This window comes from Lindgomyces ingoldianus (genome assembly GCF_010093535.1).
Source record: "Lindgomyces ingoldianus strain ATCC 200398 unplaced genomic scaffold BDR25scaffold_47, whole genome shotgun sequence".
NCBI lineage: Eukaryota > Fungi > Ascomycota > Dothideomycetes > Pleosporales > Lindgomycetaceae > Lindgomyces > Lindgomyces ingoldianus.
In genome coordinates, this window is record NW_022985208.1 from 26,191 (window position 1) to 38,054 (window position 11,864).

General features: G+C 48.3%; 4 protein-coding genes across 4 annotated transcripts; 3 read left to right on the forward strand and 1 right to left on the reverse strand.

Moving 5' to 3' along the window:
- Positions 1-1,189: 1,189 nt before the first annotated feature.
- On the forward strand, positions 1,190-2,684 carry BDR25DRAFT_381291 (uncharacterized protein; the record flags this gene model as incomplete). Its single annotated transcript, XM_033697706.1, has 2 exons — positions 1,190-1,881; positions 1,937-2,684. 2 exons carry the CDS (start codon positions 1,190-1,192, stop codon positions 2,682-2,684), a joined length of 1,440 nt encoding a protein of 479 aa, XP_033541052.1.
- Positions 2,685-6,689: 4,005 nt separating this feature from the next.
- BDR25DRAFT_319289 (uncharacterized protein) lies at positions 6,690-7,463 on the reverse strand (the record flags this gene model as incomplete). Its single annotated transcript, XM_033691810.1, has 2 exons — positions 6,690-7,229; positions 7,278-7,463. The coding sequence occupies 2 exons, from the start codon at positions 7,461-7,463 to the stop codon at positions 6,690-6,692; spliced, it is 726 nt and encodes a 241-aa protein (XP_033541053.1).
- A 666-nt stretch (positions 7,464-8,129) lies between these two features.
- Positions 8,130-9,933, forward strand: BDR25DRAFT_97190 (glycosyl hydrolase family 43 protein). Its single transcript, XM_033699318.1, has one exon. The coding sequence runs from the start codon at positions 8,249-8,251 to the stop codon at positions 9,899-9,901; it is 1,653 nt and encodes a 550-aa protein (XP_033541054.1). The 5' UTR covers positions 8,130-8,248; the 3' UTR covers positions 9,902-9,933.
- A 476-nt stretch (positions 9,934-10,409) lies between these two features.
- BDR25DRAFT_337488 (PLP-dependent transferase) lies at positions 10,410-11,864 on the forward strand (the record flags this gene model as incomplete). Its single annotated transcript, XM_033693192.1, has 4 exons — positions 10,410-10,525; positions 10,585-10,718; positions 10,774-11,180; positions 11,238-11,864. 4 exons carry the CDS (start codon positions 10,410-10,412, stop codon positions 11,772-11,774), a joined length of 1,194 nt encoding a protein of 397 aa, XP_033541055.1. The 3' UTR covers positions 11,775-11,864.

Sequence of the window (11,864 nt, forward strand, 5' to 3'; positions counted from 1 at the left end):
TGAGAAATAGCTCCCTAAAGGTAGGATTGTAGGTGTAGTCATAGGCTCTATTTTAGCCTACTCTCTTACTAGTGGGATGCTTCGGTGGTCCAAAAGCGGTGGGTTAAGAAAGGAAGGAGAGGCAGTTGATGAGTGGGATCATCCCCCACAAATCGAACCTGTGGAGGCAGATGGTGAGCGAAGGATTAGCGAGTTGGCGGCGGAGGAGGTGAGTGAGTCGAGAGACGACAGGTATATCGAAATTGGGGTGGCAAGTTGAGTGATGGATCGTGGGAGAGTCCATGAATAGGTGGTTGCGGCAGATCCCACAGCTACTAAATATCACACTTTTACACGGCGCATACCTTCCACGTGCATCACTGGAGCCCGTTGTTACAGCCTAGTCACAGCCCAGTCAATGCCCTGCTGGAATAGCTATGCCACATGTGTTGTCGATAACACACACCAGGGAACGAATCAAACTTACCGTTGAGCTCGGATGCGGCAATTCCACCCCAACCTATACCGCAGCTCCTGCACTACGCCGCAATTTACAATCTCACCTCAATTTCAATCAGCTTGGGTTTCTTGCACTTGTATTCCCTCTCTCGTTTATACTCAAATTTTGGAAATATTTTCAATGGCCCTTCAATTCATTATAATGATTCAAGGTGTTTTTCTTCTTACTCTTTCATTCACACCTGCGATAAATGCTGCATGTCAACCCACTCCAATTTCGATACCGATACCAAAAACGCGTGGCCAGCCAGGTAGTAAAAGTCTACGCGGTATAGAGATTGGAATTGGAAGAATCGGGTTGAAGAATACCACGCCAGCATTCAACTTCTCGTTCGTGCCAAGTGTGTATGTCCTTCTTGCCTTATCTTACCACATAAGCACAAAGAATTGGAAGCCTTGTTTTAAGACCATCGCCGGCCTATTGGAATCCCAATTTTGCTATCCAGTCTAATAAGTCACTTCATAAAACCCTTATGCAGGTGATATTACTGGCAAGTCGGCCATGTCATCGTGTTTAGAAAGGCCCTGTGGAATTACCCTTGCTTCTGCTTAACTTCGTCGCCAAATCCGAAGCTAACGATGAAGTAGATACTACAATCAAACCTGGGTTCACGGGGGCAATGAGAATCCCGATACAGGAAGGTTCGACGACACTCTTAACACGTTCCTAGGTGGACTATATAATCCCCTGATGACAACTACAAGCTCACAAGTCAGCACTCCATGGGGAGATGCTAATGAAACTGGAGTAGCGCCCGTGTGGGAAGAAGCAAATCTAACCAATCCATACCTGTGGGAAAGGGATATTTGGTACCCTGCAGGATTACCGTCTTTCAATTTCACCTTTGGTATTCCGATGGGCAGCGTCGAAGACGATTTTCCAACTGTTATGCAGGCCCAACTTGGACTAGGCAAGAACTCATCTTTTCTTGAATTCTTCAAAGGCGCGGGATATATCGGAGCAAGAGCGTATTCAGTCTTCTGGGGTCGACTGAATGGGCCAGCTGAGCAGCGGACTTCCGGCGCATTGATCCTCGGCGGATATGATAAATCATTCATAGACTCGTCCACTGGAACCCAGATCTCAGGGGAAATCATGCCAAGTGAACCCGGGGTCTTTGGGTGCAGCACAGGACTACAGCTGCCAATCAACGATCTGCAGCTCAACTGGAGAAACGGCACCAATACCAGCATAATCAAGGGGTCATCCCTAGGTAGCTTGGTGATATGTTTAGAGCCTAGCTTTCCCGGGCTTATGTCACTTCCACACTCTCATTGGGATGCGTTCAAGAAATTAGCGGGTGGGAAGGCTCTCGAAGGGGACGAGGGCAGAAGCACTTTCATGATCAATCCTGGGACGATGATGTTCGAGAAGGAAAATATGTGTGTCCTTTCTTTAGTTATCTACATGTTGCCACAGGCTAAACGGTCCCTCTAGATACGACGGCGATCTGACAATTGAGATGTTTGATGACGTTAGATTCCGGATTCCAAACACAGACCTCGTCGTCCCGCCCGCGTACATCTCAAGCAATGGCACAATTATCGCCAACTCCTCAATCCGTAATATTGTCATTAAAGGCCTTGATGAAGGCAGAAATGACGCGCTGATGCTGGGAAAAACATTCTTGTCGAGTGCGTACTTGTTGGTAAACCACGACAAAAACAGCTTCACACTGTGGGCCGCTTTAACAAGCGCTAATGGCGACGGGATTCGCTCCAATGGATCTTTAGTCGCTGTGGCATCGAATGGAAACGAGACAACTGAGTTTTGTGAAGGCAGTTTTGGCGGAAATAGCAATCCGACGACGTCATCTTTGCCTTTCCCTTCCTCATCTTCGGATCTTGGAAGGGACGGAAAGGAGCTCTCCAAAGGCAGCATTGCAGGGATAGCTATAGGATCTGCAATTGCGTTTGCCTTGGTCGCCGGTATCGCATGGAAGCTTTGGCGCACGAAACGGAACGGATCGAGAAAGAATAGGGAAGTGGTTTATGAATGGGACCAAGGTCCAAGCCCATCAAAGTACGCTAGTCATGCTCCACCATTAGAACTGGTGGAGATGGGTACTGAGCAAAGTGTCAGCGAGCTGGTGGCGGAAGAAAGGGTGAGTGAGTTAGCGGTGGAAGAAAGGGTTAGTGAGCAGCGAGATGATGATGATCACGTAGTAGTAGGGCTTGCATGTTGAGCTAAGATGAATCCTGACAAATAATGTTAATGTGAGGATGCAAATTGCCGTGATCTGAAGCAGGCTTTGCGCCATCTACGGCATGGTATCACATAACATGGAGTATAACTAGAGTAAAGCCATTCTATTAAAATCCTTTTAGAGTTATTAAGATTCTATAGAGAGGTAGACTACTGTCCCAGATTATCCTTATCAGGTGAGGTTTGTACCTTCTTTGGTCACCGTAGCGCCCACGGTACCAGGTATTGTCGCAGGCATGTTTGGCTACGCCACACTCTCTGTCCACTATTAGACAGGTGAGAAAATCATATCCAGTAACCGAGCTCGCATGGACAAGTTTTAGTCCCGAAGTGATAGTTGGCAAATCAATGCTAGGCTTGGCTGCAGGTTCCATGTACTGCGCCGCATTCAACGGTTTCATCTCGATATCTGATTTCGATCCTGATATCTCATGACACTCGTCATTCGGGTAGTAAAGGTGTAAGAGGCATTCATGTTGGGTTGGAGCGGATAATGAGTAAAAGCCGATTAGATTAGTACTAGTCTTCAAAATTTCCTTCCTTCCCAGTGTGTAAGTGTCATCCCTACTCATTCAATCAAGACCTGATGACCAACACTTTTCTTTACGAGGCAATTCAGTTGCTTACCGGCCTTCCAGAAATACATGCGTTCAAGGAGCGGAATCGTGCCGAAACCGACTATCGGATTCAGGACACGCTATTTCTGAATCTTTAGCCCCCTTCCCATCAGTTTCACTTTTGGAATTCCTGGTGCAAGAGGCACAAGGTTTAACCTCCTGCCAAGCACAGCAGAAGATTATACATAGGTGGGTAAAATACACGAGCGACAATCCCATCTAGTGATATATATGACGATCATGATATATTTCCCAAGCACAATTAAAGCTTGGGGGTAGCTTGTGCATTTCTTCAGTTCCTTAAAGAGATATAACAACAAGAGCATACTCCATCTTCTTGGGCCGGCCTAATGGTCTCCTGGAGGGACCTCGTTGATGGATCATTAATCTTGGGTGGTTTCGACGAATCAATTATCGAAAATATTGCCATAAATCTGACGGCACCCCTTCCTCCCACGAACGTTGGTTCTTTGGGTTGTAACACAGGCATTGTTGTCGCAGTTCGCAATGTACTGCTAAATTGGCCCGATGGCAACGTCGAAAGCATTTTCCGGGACCGGAATGGAAAATTGCAACAATATGGAGTTTGCATCATCCCTGGCTTCTTGGGTGCAATATCTCTTCCTAGCTCGTATTGAGACGTAGGCAAAACAGCGCTGCGCGGAACATCCACCAGAATAATAGTGTGGAAAATCCCTTTATAGGGCTAAATTTCGGAGCTCCTATATATGATGCGGCAAGTTTATGAGTCTGACACCCTCTTTTCCCAACCGGCCACATTCTTGATCTATTTGTCTGTCTAGACATACGTCTTCCGTTCTTCCATTCATTGCAGCGTGGGCAACAATGAGTGTCCCTAATGCATCGTATTGGCCCTAGAGACCCCACCATCATCATTGAAAGTTGCTTGGATACTCGTTTATTGAGCTTCCGAATTTTTAATAGCCAGTTTGTGGTCCCAGATTCATACATTAATAGTAGTGGAAACATCATCTCAAATGTCGGCAAGAATATCCCCATATATGGCTTTCCGAGCAATAGAAGCGATGTCCTAATCCTGGGACGGCATTTTCTTGCCACTGCATATCTATTGGTAAATCACGATGAAAGCGTCTTTATAATATGGCCTGTATCGAATAAAGTAAGATTGGGTGATAAATGGTATGGGACAAGGGTCACTAACGAGAAACGCGTGGTCACGAGTGAGTTCTGTCCAAACAAAGATGTCGGGAGACTGAATACTTATGATTCATCTTTTCTTTTCCGTCCTCCTTCGGTATAAAGCTCTCTGCTGGTTCTAAGGCTGGCATCGGGGATGATGCTGTGGCTTGTTCTGCTCTTTCTGTAAGCACTGCTTAGAGTAGTAGGAACCGTTGCAATACCAACGAAATCTAGTATGAATGGGACAAGGGTCCGAACCCCCTTAATGTATACCGACTGAGTGGAGTAGAAGGAGCCCGTAGAGATCGGAACTGAGCCTAAAGTTTCCAAGTTCGGGTTACGGGAAAGAGTTGGTCAGCTGGCGGGAGTCGTGGGACACGATGATCATGGGATATCAAGCAACAAGGCGAGGAAAGAGGACTTAGAAAACCACAACTGTACGTGTTTATAATAAGCTAGGGAAAAGGAACTACCCATCTATCGTCGCTCTTCCTCCAGCCTACCAAACCCCCCCAAACCGCCGTCTCAAACGTCGGACTCAATGCCTGCGTGGTTTCATCCGCCCATGACATAACCGGCGTCGCGAACATCGGCGCCAACCTCCTCTCCCTATTCACACTCCAGAGTAAGTTCGGCATCCCGCTCCACGTCAGCGTCCCTTTCGGCTGGAAATAGTCTTCTCGGTCTATATTCTCCATAACCAACAGCCCGCTAAGACAGTGGCTACGAACTACGCCTTCCGAATTTATACAAATCATGGGACAATATGTCTGTTTGTGTTTGGTGTACAGTTCTTTGAGTGCGGGCCTATTTTCAGGGAATTGGGTTTGAACATAAGGTCCACGGTGTACCTTTTTTAGGAGGACAGGGGAGTCTTTGAGAAGGCCTGCGAGAGGGCGTGTGTAGTCTGGAACGCTGGAAGAAAGCCCGCTCCCCCAGCTTCGGACGCCAGATCAGGGAAGATCGGTTCGGGCCTTCCGCGAGGGTTCCGTCGTCTTGTCTCGTGCTCAAGGGTACCTGCTTCGCTCGGACGTGGGGTTTGAGCGGAGGTGGAATGTTATATCTTTCATACCTAGCGGGGTTGAGATGTTGTCCTCGACGAACTTCTGAAGAGTTGTGCTGCTGAGCCGTGTAACTAGAAGCTAGGCTTAGTTAAGCCCCGTTCCATACATCCAGCTCTCTCCCGCGTTGAAGGTACGAGGGACAGTGTAATCCTTTGCGACCATGTCGCTCGTTGAGAAATATGGTGTTTCGCCACGGTATTGCCGCCATAAGGTTAAGGTGAGGTCTAGTAGATCGTACACAGCCCTTGAGGAATGAGTGATGAGATGACGGAGAGTTACAGGGTTCTTCGCTATACGGAACTCGAGCTTGTCATCCTCTTTGGGCTCGTTGATGGACTGAGATGTAAGTTCTGGCAGATGGGAATCAAGAGGGTCGTCGAGACCAATGGGCTGGTGCTTGACGCATTAGAGAGCGGTGATTGAGGAAATGTGCCTGATATAGTAGGCCATGAAGTAGGTCTTATTGGACTTCAATCGTTCAGCATTCTCGGTCACGCCGTTGAAGCCTTTCATGTTTCTATATACGTAGTTTCCTATATATTGTGTGAGTGAGGTGATGAAAAGGAAGCAGAGGCATACCAACAACACCTAGGGTGGTCCCGAATTTCTCCATGCTTGGCACACACGTGATCCTATTCTTTGTTCTTGTTTCACCGTTCAAAACCCTTTCTAGCCCAAGAGAAAAGGCTAACTATGTAAAAGTATCGAAGCCGATCCAACCCAGATAGTTCGTTTAAATGGTCAACAATGTTTCTTAAGTACCCCGACCCAGTTGTGTACCTCGCTACCTAGTTGTTTTAAAGTATTTCGTCCGAGGGAGCGAGATTTGTAATCCCAGGCCCCACATGCATTCATCAGCACCTATGAAGCAACCTATGTCTAACCGCACTACGCGTATGCTTTGTGCATTGATATTCGATACCAAAAATGTATGCTAATGAAGGGTATCAAGCTAAGCAAATGGTGGGCGGGTTTTGCTGAGTACTTGGCGATGGACTTTTTCTTGCATGACCCCAACAATTGCCCAGTGTTGGAACGTGGAGTCGATTTGAGTATACGTGACCCAACACGTGGGTAAATGTTAACATATGGTGGTTGCTCTTACAGAGCGCTTGCTCTCGCCCTAGGTCTTGTCGGCAAAGACTATGACGAGTGGCTTGCCGAGCTCCTGAACTCAGCTTGCCTCTCAGAAATAACCTCGAAAATTGTCTTGCCGTGGTGGAGAGATGATGTCATTCGGAAGGGTTGGATTAGGGTTGACTCTTGAGTTCGTCCAAGATCTAGGTCCATGAATGATGGGTCATGTGAATCGCTCGCAGAGAATGGCTCGGGACGGGGCGCTGTCTCGTGATCGGAGGATACTTCTGTAGTGGGCGCTTTCCCTTCATAGCCTGCTCGTCTTCGATCGTTCTTGATTTGGAGTAACCTCAACTCAGGCCTGACACAAGAGCTGTGTATCACAACATCGTATGATTCCCATAGCCGACGTAGTTGAGCTCCGATGTCATCTTTCTGATCCAATGCACCATCCTTCAATGCAACTTGGAGCAGCTCCTCGACATCTGTGGAAAGATCTGACAGAACCTGAAGCAGATCGTCGCATCTTTGGTTAACAGATGCAGCCGCGCTCTCTTTCCGTTTCTGGTATGTCCGTTGCGCATTGCGCACTTGAGCTCGGCGTTTCTGTGAATAGTGAATTTGTACGTTCTGACGACGGAATAAAAGACTGACCTCAACAGCGCTCTGGTCGCGTGCCTTGGATACTCGTGGTCTTCCCCTTCCTCGTCGCTCAAGTGCAAGCCCTGCTTCAGAAGCTGCAGAGGGGTCCTGGCTCGATGGATTCGAATTTGGATCTTCAACGTTGGCAATGGGTTCTAGCCAGTGCCCGTATCCAGCTTCAAGACCTTGCTCAACCATGTCTTCCGCATTTAATTCATTCAAGGTCCTGCCGTTACTGTCGCCTGAAGGCATCGTGGATAGCTCTTTAATATGCCCCACTTGCATCGGCTGAGCCTCGAATCCTGCGGAATGTCTTTCCGATTGCTTCCCTTACGTTTTTCCCAATAGTATTGGATGTGGATTTGATAGAAACGCCAGGCCGGGTGGAAGATGCATGATCAGAAATCAAAGTGGCGGACGAGATTTGGTCCGCTCTGACTTCTCCCTTAGTCAGCACTGTTTCTCACAACTCTCCTCAATCCCTCTCCTTCCCGTCATCGGTCAACCATAAGTGGCAAACACCTACGAAACCTCATTGAGGAACCCATTCTCACGACATCTGGTAATGCTCCGAGATACCGTGACTTTCAACCCCTCCCTGTCAATCCGGGATAATTATCCCACAGCTGCACCAATCGGCGAACACGATTCCCCCAACGTCATAAATTATGGATTGGAGAAAACCGATCTACCCCGGATTTTCCTTATTAGCCATGCCTTCTTTCATATCGCGGCCCGCGAATAGGGAACGACAGCCATAGTTGGGTCTACTAGCACCATAAGATTCTCTAGGTTCAACAACATAAAGCTCCGGATCTCCTTTACAGTACAAGACAAGGGGTTTTGTACTTGCCGATGTATCATATACGGAGGACAAATATCTGATGCCCCATACGCCAACTGGCTGAACCGTTGAATCCATATTTGGCACACACGTCTTCAATATTCGCCTAGGTTGCGCAAGGCCGGAGAACGCTATCAAGATGCGATTCCGAGGGTTGTGGCTTCTTACCATTGGAACTCTCGGTGGTTTTAGCAGCGCAAATCCTATGCTTGAGGCGGCAGTGGCCGAAAGAGCAACAACTTTCACAAACCCTATCCTGTGGGAGGATTATCCTGATCTCGACGTCTTCCGCGTTGAGGATGTTTTTTACTACTCTTCCTCGACCTTCGCATTTTCGCCCGGCGCTCCTGTTCTTAAATCCTACGACCTTGTGAATTGGACTCCAGTTTCGCACAGCGTACCCACCCTTAATTTCGGCAGCAAATACAATCTCAACAACGCCACCGATCGAGCGTATGTGAAAGGCATCTGGGCAAGCAGCCTTCGATACAGACAATCCAACGATCAATTTTATTGGGTCGGATGTGTTGAGTCTAGTAAAACTTATATCTGGACCGCAGTTAGTAGCGGCGCGGGCCAGAACAGCGGCGAGGTGACCAATTGGAACTGGAGTGCGAAAGCGACACTCAATAAATGCTACTACGACTGCGGCTTGCTCGTTGACGATGATGACACCATGTATGTGGCGTATGGCAACAGCAAGATCATGGTGGCACAATTGAACTCTGATGGTTCGGCGGAGGTCAAATCACAACAAGTCTACGTCGATCCTGCCGGTGCCTATATCGAGGGTAGTCGAATGTACAAGATCAACGGCACCTACTATATCCTGGTCACGAAGCCGGCCAGCGCAGAATGGGTGTTGAAGTCAAAGAGCCCTTGGGGACCGTACGAGAAGCAAGTTCTGGTAGACAGCATTTCGGGGCCATTGTCGAATGCAGGTTATAGCCACCAGGGCGGCATTGTCAACACTAAAGATAACAGATGGTATTACGTCGCCTTCATGGACTCCTACCCAGGTGGACGAATTCCCGTGGCCGCACCACTCACCTGGACATCGGATGGCTGGCCACAACTTGTTAAGGACGGTAGTGCTTGGGGAAAGACGTACCCACTGCCGGTACAGACGAGTAAGACTGTGCCCGCACCAGTCGGAAAAGATGATTTCCAGGGCACGTCGTTGAGCCATGAGTGGGAGTGGAATCATAATCCAGACACCACAAGGTTCAAGCTTCTTGGCGGCTCAAGAGGATTGCAGCTCTCGACAGCGACTGTCACCAATGATTTGTTCACAGCGCGCAACACACTCACGCATCGCATCATCGGACCCAAATCATCAGGAACATTCAGGATCGACGTTAGCAATATGGCCGACGGGGACCATGCTGGCGCTGTTCTCTTCCGTGACGTTGCTGCGTATATTGGCATTCATAAGTCTAGCTCTTCAGCGCAACTCGTCTTCGTAAACAACCTGTCTCTTAACTCCGACTGGACGACGAAATCCACGGGAACTGTTGCAGCGACGGGGCCCACGCTTGACTCTGCAGCGACCGACATCTGGCTCCGGGTACAGGCAGATATCACTCCAGCTTTCTCAGGCACTACTGTGCAAAGGACGACGACGTTCCATTACAGCACAGATGGGAGCAAGTTCATTCAGCTGGGTTCCGCATTCCCCATGACAAACTCGTATACTTTCTTCACTGGGTATCGTTATGGTATTTTTAACCATGCTACTAAGTCTTTGGGTGGACAAATCAATGTGAAGAGTTTCACGATGCAGCTGGTGTAGGAAGGGAAGCGGGTGTGTTGCTCTCATTAAAACTTGGAAGTTCTTGGCACAAATACTCGTGATTCTACCCAATTGCTAATACTTCATCCAACCTTTGTCGATGCCTCTGTATATGTATTATTTCGTCCGAAACCCCAATTACCCTTTTCATTCTTTGGCCTTGTTCGCCCGTTATTCCCAGCAGACTTTCACGAAAGCCCTGGAAGTCTAAGCCACCCCGGTGCACTGAAGCCCGGCCCTCAATATTCGTGGGGGTTTCTCTACATCCGAGATGTACTATCGCAGGGCGTACAACAGACCGTTCGACTCCATAACTGGCTAATGACTTCTTTCATGGCGTCGAAAGTTCATCGGTCCCACCTGCCTTTTCTGGTAAAGCCCCTCATTCGCCTGCAGATTTCGTGCATGCGTCTGACGTATTTATATCCCTGATATGAATGCTCGCCACCATACTCTGAGGGATATCATATCGTGTGCCTCTTCTCCTCTTCTAATACATTCGATAAACATGTCAGACACGTTCAGTATCGCCGCTGCTCGAGATCGGTTCCCTGCACTGCAGTTGGATCAGGTGTTTCTTGATAACGCCGGTGGCAGTCAGGTGCTCGGGGATGTTATCGACTCGTAATTTTTGCACCTTTCGCACCTTTCTCCATTAACAGCTCGCGCTAAGTAAATGGTAGAATATCGAAATATTTGTCGCACACGAATGTCCAGCTAGGTGCCTCGTATAATGTAGCCCGGGAATCCACTTCAAGGTTCGAAGCTGGTTACAAAGCAGCAGCGAAATATATGAATGCAGAGGATGGAGAGGTTGGTAGGGGCGCCCCCTTACTCGATTACTCTAATGAAATTTTGCTCACGCACTGTAGTTCTCGGCGCGTCCACTACCCAACTCTTTATGAATCTCGCCGGTTCCCTGCAATTCCAAGAAGGTGACGAAATCATCCTGTCAAAGATCGACCACGAGACGGATATTGATCCATGGCTCTTCATGGCAGAACGCCAAAAACTCATCGTGAAGTGGTGGGTCCCTGAAGGCCCAACTTTCAAGCTCACTCCAGAAAACTTGAAGCCGTTACTCTCTTCGACGACGAAATTCGTCGCATGTACTCACATTTCTAATATTTTGGGGACTATTCATGATATTGGAGCGATCGCTAAGACGGTACACGAAGCTGGGGCTTTGTTCTGCGTTGACGGGGTGTCTTATGCTCCACATCGCCGGGTAGATGTCAAGGCTTTCGGGATAGATTTTTATGCCTTCTCGTGGTATAAGGTATATTTCTATAAACCCTTCATATACTTCCTAGAGCAAAATTACTCATGAGCTTAGGTGTACGGTCCTCACATCTCCGTACTTTTCGCCAGCAACTCCGCTCAAAAACACCTCAAATGCTTGGGTCACTTCTTCAATCCAATCAAAACCCTTGAAAACAAAATCGGCTTCGCAGCTTCGAACTATGAACTCACGCAAGCCATCCCCGCTATCGTCTCCTACCTTGGTGGAGACAATCCCGGTCCTGTCTTCGCCGCCATCGCCGAGCACGAAGGTAAGATTCAGAAGATCCTCCTCGATTTCCTTAACTCTCGGGAAGATGTCACGGTGCATGGTGAGACGACTGCAGACTCGTATACTAGGGTTCCGACGGTGTCGTTTTCAGTTCAAGGGATGGGAAGTAGGGAGGTTGTAGAGGAGGCTGAAAAGGTGAGTAATTTTGGATTTAGGTGGGGCCATTTTTATAGCAAGAGGCTTTGTGACGAGGTGTTAGGATTGGGGCCGGAGGGCGTGGTGAGGGTGAGCATGGTGCATTATAATACGGAGGAGGAGATTCAGGGTTTGGTGGGGGTCTTGAAGAAAGTGCTTCCGTAGAGCGTGATCTCACGCAGACCTGGGCCTAGGACGGGGTTTGCTTTCAGTTTGCCTTCGTATTGGGTATATCTACCGAATCTCTCACAATAT

Excerpts from the sequence above, each read along its gene's own strand:
- BDR25DRAFT_97190 (XM_033699318.1), top strand. The coding sequence starts at position 8,249 with ATGCGATTCCGAGGGTTGTGGCTTCTTACCATTGGAACTCTCGGTGGT.